At 42.6% G+C, this 17,639-nt stretch overlaps 1 protein-coding gene across 1 annotated transcript in view; it reads left to right on the plus strand.

Annotated features, from left to right (window-relative positions):
* Window positions 1–358: 358 nt before the first annotated feature.
* The window catches only part of GPM6B (glycoprotein M6B), a 119,274-nt gene continuing 101,993 nt past the window's right edge, over window positions 359–17,639 (plus strand). The window contains exon 1 of the mRNA XM_066620063.1: window positions 359–441. Coding sequence (XP_066476160.1) covers window positions 438–441 — 4 coding nt within the window. The 5' untranslated portion in view covers window positions 359–437. The remainder of the gene's footprint in view (window positions 442–17,639) is intronic.

The raw sequence follows: 17,639 nt of genomic DNA on the forward strand, positions 1-17,639 counted from the left end.
ACTTACCTGGGAGTAAGCCCCATTGACTATAATGGGACTTACTTCTGAGTAGCCATGCCTAGGCTTGGGGCTCTAGTTTCCTCATGCAGAGACTACCATCCTAGCCACACTTTCCTGGGAGTAAGCCCCACTGACTATCATGGGACTTGCTTCTGAGTAGACTATGCCTGGGTTTCTGCTCGGAGCGAGGACAGTCGCGCGCCGCGCCAGCCCGGCTCTGGGGACTCCGCGCTGTCCCTCGCCGCGCTCTGCGGCTCCGCCTCCTTGGCCGTAGCCGCGGCTGGGAGCAGCGGATCGGGGGAGGGCCGAGGGCAGCCTGAGCGCCGGGAGCGGAGGCGGCTGTTCAGAGAGAGCGTCGGGAGTTTGCGGTCTCCTCGGGCAGACCCGGGAAAGCCAAGCTCGAGAGGCGAGAAGCTGCTGCCCGCCTTCAGGAGGCCATGGGTAAGCGGGGCAGCTCGGGAGCCGCGGGCTTGAACCCCTCCGCCTCCCCCCTTCTGCTGGGGTCCTCGCATCACCTCGGGGACAAAGGCTCGCGGAGCCGACGGAGAGATGCTCCAACTCCTCGGTGCGCCTCCTGCCCTCGTACTGCTGCAGCTACATGGGGCGGGCTGGGGCTGTATGTGGCAGCCGTATGGAGCTGACTGATAAGAGGGGCACTCTGCCCATGTGCAGAGGCGTGCTATTGGGGGCACTCTGCCCATGTGCTGTTTTTTATTGAGGGCACTCTGTCCATGTGCAGAGGCATGCGATTCTTTATTGGGGGCACTCTGCACATGAGAGGTGTGCTCTTTTTTTATTTGGAGGGAGTTTTGGACTGAACATTGGCAAGAAGCTGGGAGGGCTTCAGCCCCTGGTGAGATCCTGATGCTCTGAGGTCTGGAAGGATGCTCTGGGGTGGGTCTCGGGGTTTGGGTGCTGTCTGAAGCACCCAAGTACTAGTAAAGAGGAGAGCAGGGAACCCAGCAATGGGAGAGGCAAGCGTGCCTGGCTGTGCTGGTACTACTGTGTAGAAGCCTACACCCTCTTCCCCCCCCCCATTTTACCAAAGACTGAGAGCCCAATCCTTACTCAGAAGTAAGTCCTATTATAACCAATGGGGCTTACTCCCAGGGAAGTGTGGATAGGATTGTAGCCCGAGCAAGGTTATAGCCTTTTTTGCTGCACCGGAGATGTCCCTGCAGTGCAATTTAGTATCCTGCTCAAAGCTTATGACCTCACACAAAGCAGATGTGGGAAGACACATGCAGAAGAAGCCTATAAGTGATGTGGCTTGCTGGTACTTGATTGGAACCCACAACTTTTGAATGCCACTTCCAGATAATGTGTATATCTGCGGGTTTGGGTTTTTATTTAAGTCGATTCTAATCTGTCTCTCTCTTACCCTTGAGTTTGGCTGGAGCTGGGTTTTGGAAGGGGTTGAGTAGGGGTCTGAAGGGAAAAGGCATAAGTCAATAACTTGCAATGTCCTCTTGAAACCCCTGATAAAAGGCTGGCTTTGCATGATAATGTTACCCACTGAACAGAACTACAAATTCATACTTGACTTAGAAGTCCTCTGTCCAGACTTGCGTACTCATTTAGGCTAGTTTGACTTGAAGCCTGCTTCCTTAAACACCCTCAGCTGATCTACTCTGAAAGTCCTGGCCTGCTGGGTGTCCTTGCAAGAGAGATTGTGTTTGGTTCCTTGTACAAATGACATTTGATTTTTTTCCCCCTTGCACATTGTTTTTAAAATGTTTAAGTATTGTTAAAACTCTTGAGGTATTAAAATAACTATGCATTGGAACTTAGCCTTTACAGTTTAAAAGAATATGGCACAGATTTGACTAATGTATTCCAGCTGCAGTCTGCTTCCCAAAAAAAATCCCAGGGCTTTGTTGGATATAATTGTGAGAATTAGATGTGGTTTATAGGTTCTCTCTGACATGCCTACACCCTTGTACAGTCAGCAAAAATATCTGCTATACAGTCAGACACTACTTTAGTGTATATGACCATTAAAAAATGACATGTAGTACTTTGCATATGTCCGGATGTGGTTTTTGAATTGTATCCTATTTTAAAAAAATTTCTTGAAGGTCTCATTCCTTCTTGAAGAGGATGGTGTGGAAAAAGTGAGGCAGGCAGAGCATGGCGTAGAAATCCTGGTAGAGTAGATACAATTTGCTGATGAGAGATCAGTGGTAGCAAAGGAAGCTTCCCTTCCATCTATGGTGCAGTTCATTCACCAATGGTTGTGCCCAAAATTTCATTTGTAATCTTGTGGAAACTTCTGCAGAGGGTCTCTTTGTATGTTATTTTAAGCACTTGTCTTTTGTGATCATGGTTTCCTTATTTCAGCAAAGTAGTACCTGTTTAAATTTTACGTTTATTGTGTGGGAATGGAGCTGTGAAAACCATCACCATTCAAGTGGATTTCTGGAGTGTGGTGGTATTCCTAGGAGCAGTAAACGAAGAATTGGCATAGTATGGAAAATAGTCAAAGTTGCTGGGAGAAGAATGCAGTCCTAATTATCCTTGTGTCCTTTCCAGTAAGAAGATTAGCTTCTTTCCTCTAAGCATAAAACATTTTTGTCATATATACACTTGAATGTATGCAAGATGTTGGGTCTCATAGTAATTGGGATTCAGCATACAGATGGACCTGCAACTAAATAACATATAGTTTGTATACAATAAACCCTTTTAGTTTACAAGGTTAAAATTAATTCCATTAGCTCCTGGGTAAAGCAGTGGCTTAAGCAAGAAATAGAGCTTTATAAAATGGTGTTGGAAACAACCTCTGAAATTCTACTTTACATTTCTTGGAAAAGACCAATTGCTTCATTTTGCACTGTGTTAACCAATAACCTTATCAGTGCCTGATGTCCTTTATCAGTTCTTATTCCTGCAATGCATAAACTGAGCTTTGTGATGTGCATCTGGTTTTAATTTAAGCCATGGTCTTGTTTGGCCAAAGCCAAAAGGGAAATCAGCACAGTCCTTGTGGAAGGACAGTATCAAATCATCTGACACCCCAAACCGCTTTTGGAATCCACATTTCCTTGTGTTTGTGGAATGAAAATGAAGCTCTGGAATGGCTATGATGTTTACACAAAATTTGGGGAAAAAAAGACAATCTTGTTTTGAGCTTCATTACAGCTGTTGGCCCCAATAAAACCCTAGTTATGCACAACTTAATGGCTCTGAATGGGTGTGCCATCCACACTCCTATCAGGATTCACCTTCAGAGAGGCCTGGGTGTGCATTGTGATGCATCTGTGCATTTGTACTGGATGTGTGCACAGAAAAGTGCTTTCATGTATATGGCTCCCTTGCTGGATCTTTGTATCTGCACATTTTGGAATTCTTTGGAAACATCCTTTAATAGTATATTATAACTGTTTATTATGTCAGATCTCTTCTTGTTCTTTCATCAAGGAGTGTTATTATTATTAATTATTAACAGTATTTATATACCGCTATATAATGTTGTCTTTAGTGTTGTCTTTAGTGTTTGGTTCTTTGCAACTGTAGAGCAGAAGTGGGTGACTTACAGCCCAATCCTATGGTCCAGGGCCACCGAAATGGCCACCACTATATCCTGTGGGGCTGGACCAGCTGCTGGAGCCTCCTTGAGGTAAGGGAACCAATGCTCCATTACCCTGTGTTGAGTTCTAGTGGCAGCAGTGGGTCTCCTGAGATCCAGTAGCAGGCACAGAACTGAGGAGGCAGCTTGGGAAGGGACATCAAATTTGGCAGCAGACTCTGCTGTCATCTCCATCTTCCTCTCAGGCCCAATCTTCCCTCTGGCCCTCCCTACCTTTGCCCAGTTCTGCCCTGCCCCCCCACCCCCAAAAGCCTTCCCATTGCCTGGCAGGGTCATTTACCACCTGGCGCTCCTCTGAGGCATCTTCCTAGTGCTAAGGCCCAGTGCCAACTGGTGCTGGCCTCCCTGCTGGCACAGCATCCTCACCATCACCAGCCTTATGGCACTCACACAATGGTGGATTCCAGGGCAGCATGCTGGCTCTCAGTGCAGCCCTGGTATAGGACTGGGCCCTTAGGCAGCAATCCTGTACACACTTACTTGGGAGGTAGTTCCATTGAACTCAATAGGACTGCCTTTTCTGTAGACACACATAGAATTGTGTTGACTAATGTTCAGACCTCAGACTCATTCGTTGAATGATAGCATCATAGCAAATCAAGTTTGATAGATAATCTCTGCACAATTAATTAATACATTTTGAGACTAATTAATTGTTCTGAAATTTGGTAGGCCATTTGTTCTATTAAGATGTATTACTCCTGTAAACCATGAAGACTTTAAATGTTTATTGACTGACTAAATTAAATCATGTGACTAGAGCAGTATGGAAGAATATTGATTTCTTTGTAGTGGGAAGAAAGAGCCCTAAAGAGTGCAATGAAGATTTTTTTTTTTAAAGGCAAAGAGGGTAAGGAAAAGGTCTGATATGTGTTTGTAATTGTTATTCCGCTTTTGTTCTAATATTGACCTTTTTGATGTTTTTAACATTTTCAGTTTGTACACGATAGTAACATTTGGGTTTGAAAAGAGTTTTATATGAAGATTTTAGCGACAGGAAGACTCACTAAATAAATTTCTAAAGGGTTAATAAAACCAGTCTGGTTTTCCCAGATCTTGTTTGTGTTGATGACATATATGAATAGGGTTCTTGGAGAGTCTAACCCCAGAAGATAAAACTTTGAAGAATTATTACTTCTGTCAGCGTTGTTGACAAAGATGCATATGCTTGTGAATGCTCATAGCAGTTATATATAATGGGGTTTAAAATAAACAAATCATTGTATTTATCTCAAACAAATTTAATAAAAATGTAAAGTTCAGAAAAATGTTTATCTAGCAGGTGTACCAATTATTGAAAGGAACATTTGCATACAGCTGACATAATGTAGTGGCTGGGAGATGGGGTTGCAAATTAGCTCTTTCCCAGTTCAGATCTCGCCTCTGCCTTGAACTCACTGGGAGGCCTTTGCTCTCTCTCAGGCTCAGTTCCCCAACTGCAATATGGAAATGCTTGCCTTACAGGGGTGTGGTAAGGATAACAAGAAGATAATGCATGTGAAGCACTTAGAACCCTTAAAGGAGCTATATGCTAAGTATTACTGTGTTTGTTAGATCAACTAATGAAATTTGGGATTTCACTGTGTAGCATAGGCTCAAGTCATGGGCAACTAGTAATATGTAGTAAGTGACCCTTGATGGGGATGTGTCTTCACATAAAAACACAAATGTGCTTCTGGATACTCATTAGGGCCGCATCTGCATTCTTTATAGATGTGTAAACTACATCTCTGCATAGATCTCCATGCTGGGTTGGGCCATGGTGTCCCTCTGTAACAGTGATACACCTCTAAACCAGTGGTTCCCAACCTTTAGAAGCCCGCGAACCACTGAGACAAAAATTGGAATTGTCACGGACCGCTCATGGCTGTGGTCTCTGCCTTCTCTGGTGGTCCGTCTACCAAGTGCTCCCCCTGTTGTTGGCATCCTTCAGTCTCGGATGACTATGGTATTGCGCTCTGAACAGTGGTTCTGGAACAGAGTGTCCTCTCCAGTGCGCGAACCCTGGGTAAAGTAGATATGGAGGATAGACTGTTACCCATGCAGCAAATCCCCCCTCTCCACATCACTGAAATGGTCCAATGGAAAGGCAGAAGCCAATATGGTTGGTTCCAGAGGCATCGCAGGAGTTGCCAGAACGGGACTGTGTTCAGCCATGAACTACCTTAGGGACTCCGGCTCCGGATTTTGCCTCGAGGTTGACTCCTGAAGCCTTTTCCATAACTGGATGTAGCCACAAGGCAGTGGAGGTTTGGGATCAGAGTTTTCCTTCTCTCAGATGAGCTGCCTTCCCAGGCCGAAGAGTCCCATCTACCCGGTGGCTGTTTAGTCGCCTCTTACGACAAGTACAGTCAAACGGAGGGCCTATTCTTATCCCCCAGCCTCCCTCATGTTGGAGAGAATGGAGAATGGCCTGCCCACAGCCGCAACTGACACTTCAATGGTTGTGGCTGTGGGCAGTCTATTCTCTACCCTCTTTGGTGGTCCATGGGAGATTGCTTGCATGGTGAGACACTGGAAGTGTTCAAAGGTGATCTTTTTCTGAGACTTCGTGGACCACTTCTCAGAGTCTTGCGGACCACCTGTGGTCCCTGGACCACAGGCTGGGAACCAGTGCTCTAAACGGACAAGTTCTTGTTTTAAAGGCTGGAAAAGAAAAAAATCTGTTCTTCCATTTGCTAGTTATTGGAAGACTTGCAGTTCCTGTTGTTTAATCTGGTTCTGGTTAGTCATCACTCTTGGATGGGTAAAGTATTTTTTCTTATGTGCCCTTTTCATTAAATGCTCTGTATGTTGTTAAGTAGGTTAGAGTGATGTATCTTCAAAGGGGTAGATAATGGACCAGTTGTTCTTGCTATTAAATGCATATATAGTATGTATCTGTTTTGAAGCTCTGTACCGAGCAAGAAATATACAATAACTTTATAAAATAGTATTTTTGGTAAATGTTTCTAAGTGGTAACAGATTCCTATTCCTTGTGGACCGTTTCTACAACATCTGATTTGTCCATTTGTTGCAATGCCTTGCAGCTTTCACAACTTGTGTTGCCAGTTTCTGAACCACAGATTGATACTGTTGCTTTAACAATTCTAGATCAGATAAGCAGCATTTAGAAACAGTGAAGCTGTGGTCATTTGCCTGCCTACTTACCCACTGTGGGGCAAAACTGGAGTCTTGTTTCAGTAGCAAGCATAGAGAGAGGGTAAGCAAATGAACTGCTGACCAGTGCAAGATAAGGAAACATTCATGAATGCTGTTGCTTTGACTGAAGGCTGCGGCACTTCAATCCTCTGCAAGTGGAACAAATTATTTAAAACATCCGCCATAAAATGTTGTCTGTTGGTTCTTCCATTTCCCTGCCCCAGACAGGTTAGGCCTGCCACTTGTTATCAGAATTTTGGGAGTACACTATCCACTATTTCTGGTATTACAAACCACATGATTAAATGCACATAGGCTGTGAGAACAAGGGAGCCAGATAGGTTTGGTCAAGGGAAAAGGAAGGAAGTTCAATACGATGTTCTGTTAAACAGCTAGTGATCTTGCTAGCAATACTGCTGGTGATCAAAGCTTAAGCAAATCTAAATCTGCAGTGGATCAACAAATTGAATGGAAGCTGGACCAAAGCTTGGATTTCAGAAAGTACTCTGAACTCTTGTCCTTCTTTGAACTCTGTATTTGAAGGACTGGAAGCAAGGTTATGATATAAAGATGGTCCTTAAGATGGGACCGGCCATTTGGACAAGATTACAAGACTTACCTTAGGTTTGGTCTATGTAGCCAACTGGTTTGCCAACTGATACTTTTGGAAACAAACCTCAGTCAGCCTGCATCTTAAGCAAGGGTTACGTTCCAAGGTTGGAATGTAAAGTCAGAATTGACTATACAATTGAAACTCCCTCAAAGCTGATAAATATGCACTGTCTCTTTAAGAACTAAAAGCACAGTGTAAGACACCCATGGAGACTGAGGGAACAGCAGCTTCATTCTCCCATTTCAGGCCCTGTCTGGGGCACAAAGTAAGTGAAATGGTGGGTGAAATCACCTGTATGATTTAAACCATTGTTTTTCTGTTTTGTTTTTTTTTGGGAGGGGGGTGAGTGCATGTACTTGAATTCATGCAATTTCATCGAACATAAAATGCGGGCTGACTGAACTAGGAAATTTGCAGTTAGCTAATTAATTTTTGCTTGTTTTTGATTCCATGAGATGGATATGCAAAGCCACTTGTTGGTTATTGTTTGACTAGAGGCTCAGACACAACCCCCTGTACTCTTTTTGAAGTAATGGGAACTTGTGTATCAAGAGCACATGGCCCTCCTTAAGCTGGTGTGTTGCCTGGCAGGACTCCTTGCACGGGTACTGAGCTGAAAGGCTGTGTTTAGACTCTGTATTGCATCAACATTGGAAACCTCTCTTTACTGTGGCTGGAAGGCATCTAGAATATGTCATTTATCATGCATTATGTTATAATATATGTTATAATATGTTAAAGCAGAAAGAATCCAAGGAATTGACTGAAGAATTATGTGTAAAATACTACTTTGTTAGTGATGGTGGGTAGTAAAATAAAGTAAAATACTACTTTGTTAGTGATGGTGGAATCCAAGGAATTGACTGAAGAATTATGTGTAAAATACTACTTTGTTAGTGATGGTGTTAGTGATGGTGATGGTGGGACACTGTTAACTGTAAAATAATATGCCTGAAAATACATTTCCATCACTATTGCACAACATAGCTCTCTCTGAAGTGCTGCTGTAGGAAGGCCCTTATGCCAGGAGGATTGTTGGATCTGGCTGCTTCACATTTGCACATTTTCTCAGTTAACTGTTCATGTGTTCCTAACTTCCCTTCCGCCACCTCCTTTCTCAGACTAAACTTTTTGGCATGCATGTGGAACATCTTGTAGGCAGAACCTTGGTGGAAGAGTTAGTAAATGGAATGGGTCTTGAACCAGCAAAACACTGGGGTTTTCATAAGAGAAGAGGAAATGAGTTTGTGTGTTCCCCTTCATTTACAGCACAACTAGGGAATACCAAAGGGAAAAAAAAAGATTAAACAAACATTTAGCTCTGTGCATCTCCATCCTGTTAGAAGTTTAATGTCATTTTCATTTCAGACACGATGGCACAAATATTCTCAGAGGCAACCATTTGAAAAAGTAACTTAAAAAGAATCAGCTATGTGGACCTATCGCCACACCCCTCACAGGAAGGCTGTTGATGAGAGGTTGTGTTAGTTACTCCCTCTGTCCACAGATGTTCACTAATATACTTTTAAGTTTTTGGAGTAAGAGTGTCTATGTGTGATTTGGACTGGGAAAGGAAAGACAAATGTGTTTGTGTTTAAATGGTGCTTTCTTCTTCCGAACAGCTGGAGGCAAATCCTGAAAGAAAAGCAGCCTTCTTTCTTCCTATTCAACTGTACATTTTGTCCAGGCAGGATTAAAAACCCATTGTGAAACATAGTAATGGTCGAATCTGATTAGTATTGGTCATTAAAGTTGGCTACATTTCAACTGTGGGATCCTTTGGTCCATTCCACACTAACTCCTTTCTTTTTGTATGTATGTAGGTAGTACTTTACTGATTTCCATGAAAATATTAATTTCTATCTCACCTTAGTAAAAAACAAATCCAGTAGCTTTTTTTGCTCCAGATCTCATTTGGATTATGAAACTACTGTAGTGTATTATGTTTCTATGGGAAAGTAATGCGTAAGTGTTTAAGGATCTGTGGAAGAGAAACGGAGAGAGCCTCTTATTACTTGTTGGTACTCTCAGTATTTGTAATGTCACAGAGCAGCTGCACAGTGTCACTTTTTAAAAATCCTGGATTTTCATATGTGAAGTGTTTTATACATTTGATAATTACTTTTTTGCAATGCAGTGAATCATGATACCTTTTTAAAGTAAAGGAAAATTGCATACTGGACTGTATTATCAATTATCACATAGGATCAATTATTTATTTCAGGGGTATCCAAAGTTTTTGGCAGGAGGGCCACATCAGCTCTCTGACACAGTGTCGGGGGCTGGGGGGAAAAAAGAATTAATTTACATTTAAAATTTGTATAAATTTACATAAGTTTACATAAATGAATATATTAAATATGAACTATGAATGAATGAAGGTCTTGCAATAGCTCAAGGCCTATAAAAGGCCTTGCACAAAGCAAGGCTGGCCTTTCCTTCGCTGCCGCTACTGCATCACAGATGTGAAACAACAAGCAGTGGAGGGAGCCCTCATCCCACAGCTCACGCGAGATGTCAAACAGTTGTCCTCACGCTGAGAGCAGTTGCGTCGGGCCAGTGCAGGCTCCAACAAATCTCTGGAGGGCCAGAGGGTCATTGGAGACTGGGGGCTCCCTGAAGGCCGCATTGAGAGGCCTTGAGGGCCGCAAGTGGCCTCAGGGCCGGGGTTTGGGCACCCCTGCTTTATTTAATTTTTTAATTTTAGTATAAATGTAAGAAATCTACATTCAAGTTTTTCAATCTTAAGACCTATCAGTGCCCATTGCACTTTGTTTTGTTTCTTTACTGTCTTGCTTACTGCTAAGGCTGTGCTGATCATTTTTAGCATGTCTGAAACACTCAAAGAATTCCTCATTTTGTAATTTTTTAAACTGAGCCTATATTCTATTTTCAGTTCATTCATGTTCAGTTCAGTTCATTCATGATTTCTGAGATTGTATATTCAAGTAGCCTCTGCCCTCGGGCATGCCTCCCCAAGCCTCCCCAAGCCTTTCGGGCATGCCTTTCAACTCTGCAGCCCCTGAGATTTTATGCAAGGCTGGGGTGAATCAACCAGGGGACTACCTGCCCAAGGCTGGTTGTCTTGGTACAACCACCTCACCTTTCCTCACCTGTGAAATATCTTGGGAGGAGTGCAAATACAGAACAGGAGTAGAGGAGGAGGAGGATGTTTGAATTTCCTTAGTTTTACTAGTCTGATGAGGGAGTAAATGAGAGGAAGAGATGTAGAACATTGTACTACTTCTTGTACACTGTTACCTTGGTGACTGTATTGTCCGTAGCCTTGATCTTCCCTTTAGGCATGGATCACCCAGTGCTCTTTAGGCAAGTTGCAGTCTCTCCATAGTCATCTGACTCAACTGAGTTATGAAAGGTCAACCATCTTTGATTTAGGAAAGATGGTTAGTATTCACATATACCTGTATCGCCTTGATATTTTGGGCAGATCTCTGAACTCTCAAGAAAGAATGTCTTGTGAATTGCCATTGCGAAAGCCATTTTTCAAGCCCTAGTTGAAATGTATATTTCCTCTACAGTGCAATGTTTAACAATCTGCAGTCTTTATCTGATGAAAGGACTTAACATAATGTAAATGTTTATTAGCATGAAAATTAATGAAAAGTCTTATTTTTGAGGAAGAGGCTAGACCCTGAGTAAAGAGGACCAGCTTCACACTGACAGTTACAAACAGAGACAATTCATTATGGGCCCTCTAGTAGAGATGTGATTTAAAGTTTCATTTACAGATATGGCAAGTGCCTTCAACCGACTGGAAAGAAGTCATTACAGAGCAAAAAGTGCCTTGAATGTGTTTATTGATGCGCTGCCTTTTTCTTCTGTTCAAAAAGTGCTTTGGCAATGATGTTTGTGAGAGTAAATACAGGCTCTGCTGATGAGAACTGTTTGGAACACATCACCTTGTATCTCAGCTTCGCTCCCACTTGTCCAGGGCAAGTAGCAATTCCTTTGGCAAGTAGATTCCCAAGATGCTCTTTGATGTGCATATGGAAGTAAACCTGGGACTTGTTTGTTCTTACAGTGAGGCTGTTGGTCCTACATGAGAAGGGATGGGCTGTCAGTGACACAAGCGTACCATGGGAGTTATTTTTAACCCATGCTTATGGATCTGTTTCCACATTTTCATACAAAAGATATGTACTGAGCTACAAATTTTACCTAAGACAGTGTGCAATAAAGCATTTGATAACAAAAAATATAACCAATAAAATATATGAATGAATTTCACAGCAAATTAGAAAAGCAGCTGGATCAAGAGCAAAAGCCCAGCAAACCAGGAGCAGTCTTCACAATTCTTTTAAATGTGGAAGCTGAAGGGGGCAGGTGATCTAGCTGGAGGAGGGAATTCCACAACATGAGCACAGCAACCAAGAAGGACCTATCCCAAGTCCTTGCCAGTCACACTTTGGCAATAAAACACAGAGCAGGGCCTCTCCAAGTGCCTTTGGTAGGCAAGCAGATTTGTGCAGAGCACAGTGGTCCTTCAGTTACCTTGGACTCAATTCATTTAGGTTTTAAATGTCAAAATCAAAGTCTTGAATTGGCCTTGGTCAATGCGGATCACACTGTGCCAGAGTGATAAACTGTGTCCTTGATAGCAGGCCCTTGAAACTAGGCTCTTGATAGCATTTTGGTGACAAGTGTCACCAGTTCAAATTTCCAGAAACTTTTCAAGGACAGCCCCATGTAGACTACCATAGAGTATCATAGTAACTGTACAATCCTTTCCTTATTCATACCTGTGGTGGAAGTGCATGTATTGTGATGCTTGTTTGCACAGACATTTTGCCACATGTGCACATGTTAAGAAAATTGGGAACATGCTATTTGTCAATGTAACACTCATAAGTTGTTTCCTACATCCATATAAAGAAAATATAATGAATGAAGTAGCCTTCAGACACAGTTTTCTGAGTCACTCCTGGTTCTCAGAACTCCCATTTTACTCTTATTAGAAATGTTTATATGTATTCTGTGTAAATAGTTAACATTGTCCAGAACCTTCAGTAAGAGGATAAATGATGTATCTTTCCCACATGCACTTTGTCATTACTAATGCTTGCATTTGTTCAATGAGTTTACTGGCAAATTCATATTAACTTCAGAATCTTTTCTAACTATCCTATGAGTGCCCCATCACCATTGCCAAGAACCGAAAGGATTACCCCGCTGCAGAACTTTCTTTAATAACCCAAAACCGAATAGTATAACCTTGTATCTTTACAGCTAAAGTGAAATACATCACATTGAGTTCAAGAGAAGCTGACATTTTAGTGTTGTAAAGCAGACTGTCCTTCACAGGTGAATGTCCATGCTTTTGAAAAGGCTCAGTATGAATATTTGGGTAGAACTCCATGTTTGCATTGTTTCAGTGTTTGCCATTAAAGCAGCGCAAGAGGACAGTCCTACTCCCGACTTGTTCCTGCACCCCTCTGCACCCTTGTTCTGGGTTGCTTTTCTTCCCCGCCACAATTAAAGATTACAATATGTGTGTGTATTGGTCACATGGGGAAAAATGGCTAGGGGGAGAGATTGCTAAGGGAAAGTGACAAACAGGAGTTAAGCATTCTCTCCTTACTGCTTCTCTCCCCTGTGGATCCCTCCATTACTGTTACTTTGTGAATTGATGGCATACATAAAATTAGAAATCCTGTGTCTGCTACCTAATGTGCTGTCTGGGTCTGTAGTATCCAAGGTGTAAGGAACAAATGAAAAAGCATAGTGCAGTCAGATTTAGGGAGACATGTAAGTATTATTATCTTCCTCCAGATATCATTAGCTCTCATTGGACACACTTGTTTTAATAAGTGCAGTTTATATACTGTAGTACAGTGATTCTCACACGTTTCATGGCTGAACACAGTCATGTTCTGGCAACTCCTGCGACGCTGCTAGAACCAACCGTATTGGCCTCTGCCTTTCCATTGGACCATTTCAGCGACGTGGAGAGGGAGGATTTGCTGTATGGGAAACAGTCTATCCTCCATATCTACTTTACCCAGGCTTCGTGCACTGGAGAGGACACAGTTCCAGAACCACCATTCAGAGCGCGATACCATAGTCTTCCAAGACTGAAGGGTGCCAGCCTAAGCACCGGGACCCACTTTTTAGAATGAGAATATGTCGGGTCAAACTGGAAGTGATGTCGTGACCAAAAGTGACAGCATCAGGCAGAAAAATTTTTAGCGACCCTAGGCTGGAATCCTATCCACACTTACCCAGGAGTAAATCCCATTGACTGTCATTGTTAAATGAATATACATAGCAGCTTGTTAAAAGTACAGGTCTGTAACATTTCCCCAAATACAGTCACATAACATGGAAGCATCAAGTCTAATATATTAAAAATAAAATATTGAAATGAATGTGGACCCACCTGAAATTGGCTCACAACCCACCAAGTGGGTCCCGACCCACAGTTTGAGAAACACTGCTGTAGTATATACAGTATTTTTCTGTGAATAGCAAATTACAGGACAATTAGCTATGCAAGATTTGCATAAGAATGCAAATCTCTTGATTCAGCGTTTCATTACACTTTTATAAACCCACAAAACTCCAAGAAAACAAACACACACATAGTCACAGTCACAGCATAGAGTAAAAACCAGCAAGTAGTTATCAACAGCTTCCAGAAGAGTAGCCAAGTTATGGTCCAATCCTATCCAATTTTCCAGTGCTGGTGTAGTTGTGCCTGTGGGGTGTAGGCTGCATGCTATGGTGGAGGGACTGGTGTCTTCTCAAGGTATCGGAACACGTGTTCCCTTACCACAGGGCTTCATTGTGGCTACACTGAAGCTGGAAAATTGGATAGGATTGGGCCCTTTGTCTGTTGCAGCAAAAACCACCAAGCATCTTATGGCCCCTTGAACAGAAACTTGCTGTAGCATAACCTTTTGTGGACTGGAGTGGGATCAAATGCATGAAAGCCTGTGCTGCAGTAAATGTGCTAGTCTTTCAGGTGTCACAGGACACTTTGTTCTTTTTCAAAAAATTAAAATTAGATTTTGTTGTTGTTGAAAACTACTGTATTGTGCATCAGCCTTGATAAAACCTTTTAACATCTTCTGAAGCGCCATGTAAATGAGGTGTTTTGCACACAGGTTTAACTCACTCTTGTTGATAGTGCATCTATATGTATCTTTCTCAATTAGTGCCATGCTGTTCTGTGCCAATAGTATGTTGGAAATGGAATGCACCATTAATCCTTGAAAGTTACTATTGCAAGATGTGATGGTGGCCAGTAACGTAGCGGGCTTTAAAAGGGGATTAGACAAATTCATGGAGGACGAGTTTATCAGTGGCATCCGTCATGATGACTCTGTGTTACCTCCAAGGTCAGAGGTAGTATGCCTCTGGATACCAGTTACAGAAAAACAATGGAGGAAGGGAAGTATGCCTTTATGTCTCACTTGTGAGACTGCCTAGAGTTGTCTGGTTGGCTGTTGCGGGAAACAGGATCCTGGACTAGATGGCCTTTTGGCCTGTTTCACTGTGGCTGTTCTTATGCTGCTAAAGTATGTAATTGTGGTGTAGAAGGATTCAGCTCACTGCTGGTTGGGCATGCATCATTGAGTTTAGTGCTGATCTGTGGAAGCACACAAGAGCAGATGTGGTCAGAGTCAAGCCGCATGGAAACAACATATCAGTGCCTGCTGGAAGTATGAAGAGAAGGTGGAAATCTTAACTGGCTTATCTTCTACAGTCCGTCTGATTTGTCGGCATCATTTTACCTCCATACATTTTTCCCTTTTTATGGTCCCTGAGGAAAAGACTCGTGATTGGCCCTGTCCATGTGGTTGCAGGCCTTTGAAACATTACAGCAGTCCTGTGGGACAAAATCCTTGGAAAGCAGCTTCCTTAGCACAGCTGAAACATGGAAAGGCCCCTAACTCGGCTGTTAAAGTAATCGCCAGCGCTTTCAATCCACTATTTAAACCTGAGCTTTCCCCTATTAAGGCGCATCTATTACTTACTGGCAAGCCCTCCAGTTTCTCAAGCAGAACATGTGGTACGAGTTTGTACCATGAAAACTGGCTTTTCGCTATGTTTATAATGGCCATTGCTTCCTTATGGAAAAAGCGTGGCCATGCTGGCAAGCTGTAAATGTTTACAGTATTTCTTTTCCTCAGAAGAATTCATCTTCTCCCCACTGCCAGTATGTCACATTGTTGGATATTTTCTATATCAAGTTGTAGCTATGAGTCTCTTCAGAAAGTTTTATTCCTTCTAGTCTCTTGTCACAATTCAAGAGTGACCTGTGCATTTATTACAGATCTGTATTCACTGTAGTTGTTTTTGTTATGTATGCCAATAAACAGTGAGTGAGTGAGTGAGTATCCTGTGTAGTAATGTAATAGTAGTCCTTAGTTCTCCCAAAGAGTGCGTTTCTCAATTGGCTGCCGTTACAGTAGTGTTTGGTTTTGTAAAGTGCGGATAATGTGAGCACAAGTTCCCTTTACACCTTGCAGAGTGGCAGAAGCAAAAAAATGATAAGCCTGTGACCTGAGAGCTGCTGGTCAAACTAGGCACCCAGCTAATTGCATTGGAAAGAAGTTGGCTTAATCCTGGAAGTGCTGCTCTCTAAGTGGAAGCAGCTGCTGTGGGGAGAGCCAGTTTGGGAGGGAGGGGGTAACCCTTTCACACACACTGTGTGTGCCACTGAAACCGCTTCCCCTTCCACTGAGTTTCCACTTGAAATAACTGTTATTGGGAGAAGCTACTTCAAGGGGGAAATGGGAGCTAGAGGGATTATTTGGTAGAAAAATAATATGGGGTGGGGGAGAGAACTCCTCCCTCCCACATTTCACAGGCCCAATCTGAAGTTCTCCCCCCCCCCCCGTTGCTTAATTTTTCTAATAACCTTTTTTTAATGGAATCTTCTGAATCTGCTTTTTTGTGCTCATGCAGGCATTTTAACTATGCCCTGCAAGAATTTTTTCCCCTCTTCAGTTGAACCACACTCTGGAAAATAATAGGAAAACGAGCATTTCAGGGATGTGTTTAAGCACAGTAACACAGGTGGTGCCTTTGTATTCACAGGGGATCCATTCCCAGACCCCCTGTGGATTCCAAAAATTACAGATAATCAAATCCACGGTTTTCAGCCCACCTGGGCTCAGAGAGGCCACATGTCACGGCACGTGGCTACTCTGAGGCTCAAAATGCCGCCCAGAGCCTTTCTAATGGCCAGAATGAGATTCCAGTCATGTCTGGGAGGTCTGCTGGGGGGTGATCTGGAGGTCTGTGATCCATGATCCACGGTAAGGCAAATTCACAGATACCTGATCCACAGATAGTCTCCCTTTCCATATTGCTGCTTTGTGAACTTTTGTTGAAAGCGGTATACAAATACTGTTAATAATAATAAAAATAATAATATTGCCAATTCCTTTAGTGCTGTTTTGCTGCAGTCCTCTCTGATGTGATTGATAGCTATTTTAGCCAATGAGTGCAGTGCATTCTGGGTAGGGTGGGGCCAGATCGGCACCAGTTTCCTGCCTGATTGGCAATTCATTCTATACTTCTGTTCTGTGCAGCGCTTATGCAGAACTTATTCCTGGAGGAGGTTTTGCTATACAGTATCACTTAACATGCGGTATTGCATTCTGGGAAATTTCACACTCCAAGAGGGCAACCCTGTGACTTCCTGTGCAATGTGATTAATTGCATCTGATGTGACCGGTTTCTAGGCAGATCACTTAGCAAAGTCCTACAGTCTCTCCCTATGAGCAGCTTATTGCTATTGCAGCATAGGAAAATTGTGCAGTGTACGTGTTCTGTTCTATATAGAACATATGTCTTGTTTGTTTTTTAATTAGTGCTGTTTGTTTTTATAGCCGTTAAGAAGTTTGCATTAGCATACGTTCCAAAACTTTTTCAGTGAATGAATTTTATACAAGTAGATAAAATTAAATAGTAATTCTGGTTCTTTCTCTTGAATTTAAAAACATCTGAAAGAAGAATTTGGTAGCAAGATTTGCAGGGCATTTCTTTTTAAATATCCTGAAAAGCAATCATCTGTTGGTGCATGCGTTGCTTATTCTGTGCTTTTTAAATTAAGATTCTGGAATACGGATTAAGTTGGCTTCTTAAACAATAGTAGCACTGAATGCTGTATAGATCTACAGATGTGTTTACGGATGTGTTCTGCACTGTTGGGGAAGCTGGCAACATCTCCACAGTTAGTAACTGTTCACATTCTGATCTGAGGACCTTTAGAATGTGGACTTTGCCATAACGCCAAATATTTGTAGATTAATTTTAACCTGCAG

This window comes from Tiliqua scincoides, chromosome 3 (genome assembly GCF_035046505.1).
Source record: "Tiliqua scincoides isolate rTilSci1 chromosome 3, rTilSci1.hap2, whole genome shotgun sequence".
Classification (NCBI taxonomy): domain Eukaryota; kingdom Metazoa; phylum Chordata; class Lepidosauria; order Squamata; family Scincidae; genus Tiliqua; species Tiliqua scincoides.